The sequence below is a fragment of the Histoplasma capsulatum genome, genomic scaffold (assembly GCF_000149585.1).
Source record: "Histoplasma capsulatum NAm1 scaffold_4 genomic scaffold, whole genome shotgun sequence".
Classification (NCBI taxonomy): domain Eukaryota; kingdom Fungi; phylum Ascomycota; class Eurotiomycetes; order Onygenales; family Ajellomycetaceae; genus Histoplasma; species Histoplasma mississippiense.
In genome coordinates this window covers 2,675,507-2,677,180 of record NW_001813979.1, presented here as the reverse complement: position 1 = coordinate 2,677,180, position 1,674 = coordinate 2,675,507, and the positions used below count along the sequence as shown (strand labels likewise).

The following is a 1,674-nucleotide window of genomic DNA, read 5'->3' as shown; positions in this document are numbered from 1 at the left end:
TCGGCAGTCATCTCCAAGGCTGCCAATCCTATAAGTCCGTTCATCCCCATCGCCAAGGGATGGAAAGTCCACGTAGCAGACCCAGAAGTTGTAGTCCCTGTCAGGCGGGCGACAATTTTGCGTTCAGGAGAGTGACCAAATGGTGACTAGGGTCATCTTGGCCCTCCGGTTTAAAATATACTTGCCATTCGAGAGATCTGCTAACGCAGAACTATTCCTCTCTAGATAACTCGTGAACGTGTCAAGATCTCATTATATAATATAGTAAGGGTTGTTTAAGAGGAATCCATACAAAAGATATCAATTCTGTTACGGTGTGAATTCCTTTACAGTGTGGCGCACTCACTAATGGGAGGGAGTGAGTGCGCTGGGCATGGTTAATTGGTAACTCAACATAATCCATCTTAGTAACTGTACTTCCTCTTTTGATCCTCGCTATCAACTGCCTCCCGCTCCCGCTCCCATTCAACTATATACACTATTGGTATGTCTTCATATATTACGGAAACTCAAATCCCCATTTGTGTATTTGCAATGTGAAAACTTCCATATTGAGCTATCTATTAAATATCTTGAAAATATCTTGCTTGTATGCTTCAGAGATATATACAGTACATAAACAACTTCAATCTATCCCAGACCACGAGCCAGATGCACACACTCCCTTTAAGGCAGAAATCCTGCCTACTCGCGCCGGCGATAAAGTTGTTTTGGCGCAATCCACTGCCTCCCCATTCCCCCAACGAAAATAGTAAGGATAGGTTAGCATACAAAAGAAAAAAGAAGTCTATATATAAATGCCAGCTGCTTGAACGCCATCACCATCACCAGCAGCAGCAGCAGCAGCAACAGCATCATCATCATCATCGTCGTCGTCGTCATCATCCTACCTGAAATCCCAACCGATCCCTCTTGTCATCTGTCAAGCGAGCCCACTCCAGGAGCAACCGAAACATGTAAATCTCCATATCTTCCTTTCGAAGCGCCTTCTCAGCCCACTTCCGACCCTCTTCGGCTATAAACTCTCCTTCGCGTGTATGCGGTTCCATCAGGATCTTCTGGTTAGTGTTACTGTTGCTGTCTGCTATAGTATCGCTACTATTGGGTATTTCATTTTTATTGTTCCTCTTCTTCTTCCCCATCATCATCATCATCATCATCATCATCCTGCTGGGTGGCTTTTGTTTCGCGTCTCCATGTTTCTTGGCTTGGCCATCACCATTTTTCCTACTGTCCTTATTCGTATTTGGACTCGGCCAAGGAGTGGCGGAATCCCCAACCTGCCTCGCTCCAGAGAAGTATGCCAGGGTGCTCCACAACCCATGCAGCCTAATATCGATAGGCACAAAATGGTACCAAACTGTAAGTCGGCTATCTAGCCATTGGCGAAACAGTCCCGTGCGAAATGGGAGGGCCCTACTTTGCAAGAAGGGAAGGAAACGACCGCTGAACCCGGCCCCGTCGGCATCCATTAGAAACCGATATTTCCAATGTTCTTGGAAGTCAGTTGAAGGACCTAGGCCGAATTCTGCCATTTGGAAATTGCAGTCCGGTAAGCTGCACCGGGTTATTTGGGCCTGCGAAGAAGATGGAAGTTGGTAGATCAAGAGTTGCGGGGATCTTGACGCGAGGATGTTGGTGTATTTGTAGAAGGTGGGTTGCCTTTTGGAGGAA

At 46.5% G+C, this 1,674-nt stretch overlaps 1 protein-coding gene across 1 annotated transcript; it reads right to left on the bottom strand.

Annotated features, from left to right (window-relative positions):
• Nucleotides 1–684: 684 nt before the first annotated feature.
• On the bottom strand, nucleotides 685–1,472 carry HCAG_04805 (predicted protein; the record flags this gene model as incomplete). The annotated part of the gene is made up of 2 exons (XM_001540915.1): nucleotides 685–723; nucleotides 891–1,472. 2 exons carry the CDS (start codon nucleotides 1,470–1,472, stop codon nucleotides 685–687), a joined length of 621 nt encoding a protein of 206 aa, XP_001540965.1.
• Nucleotides 1,473–1,674: the final 202 nt, after the last annotated feature.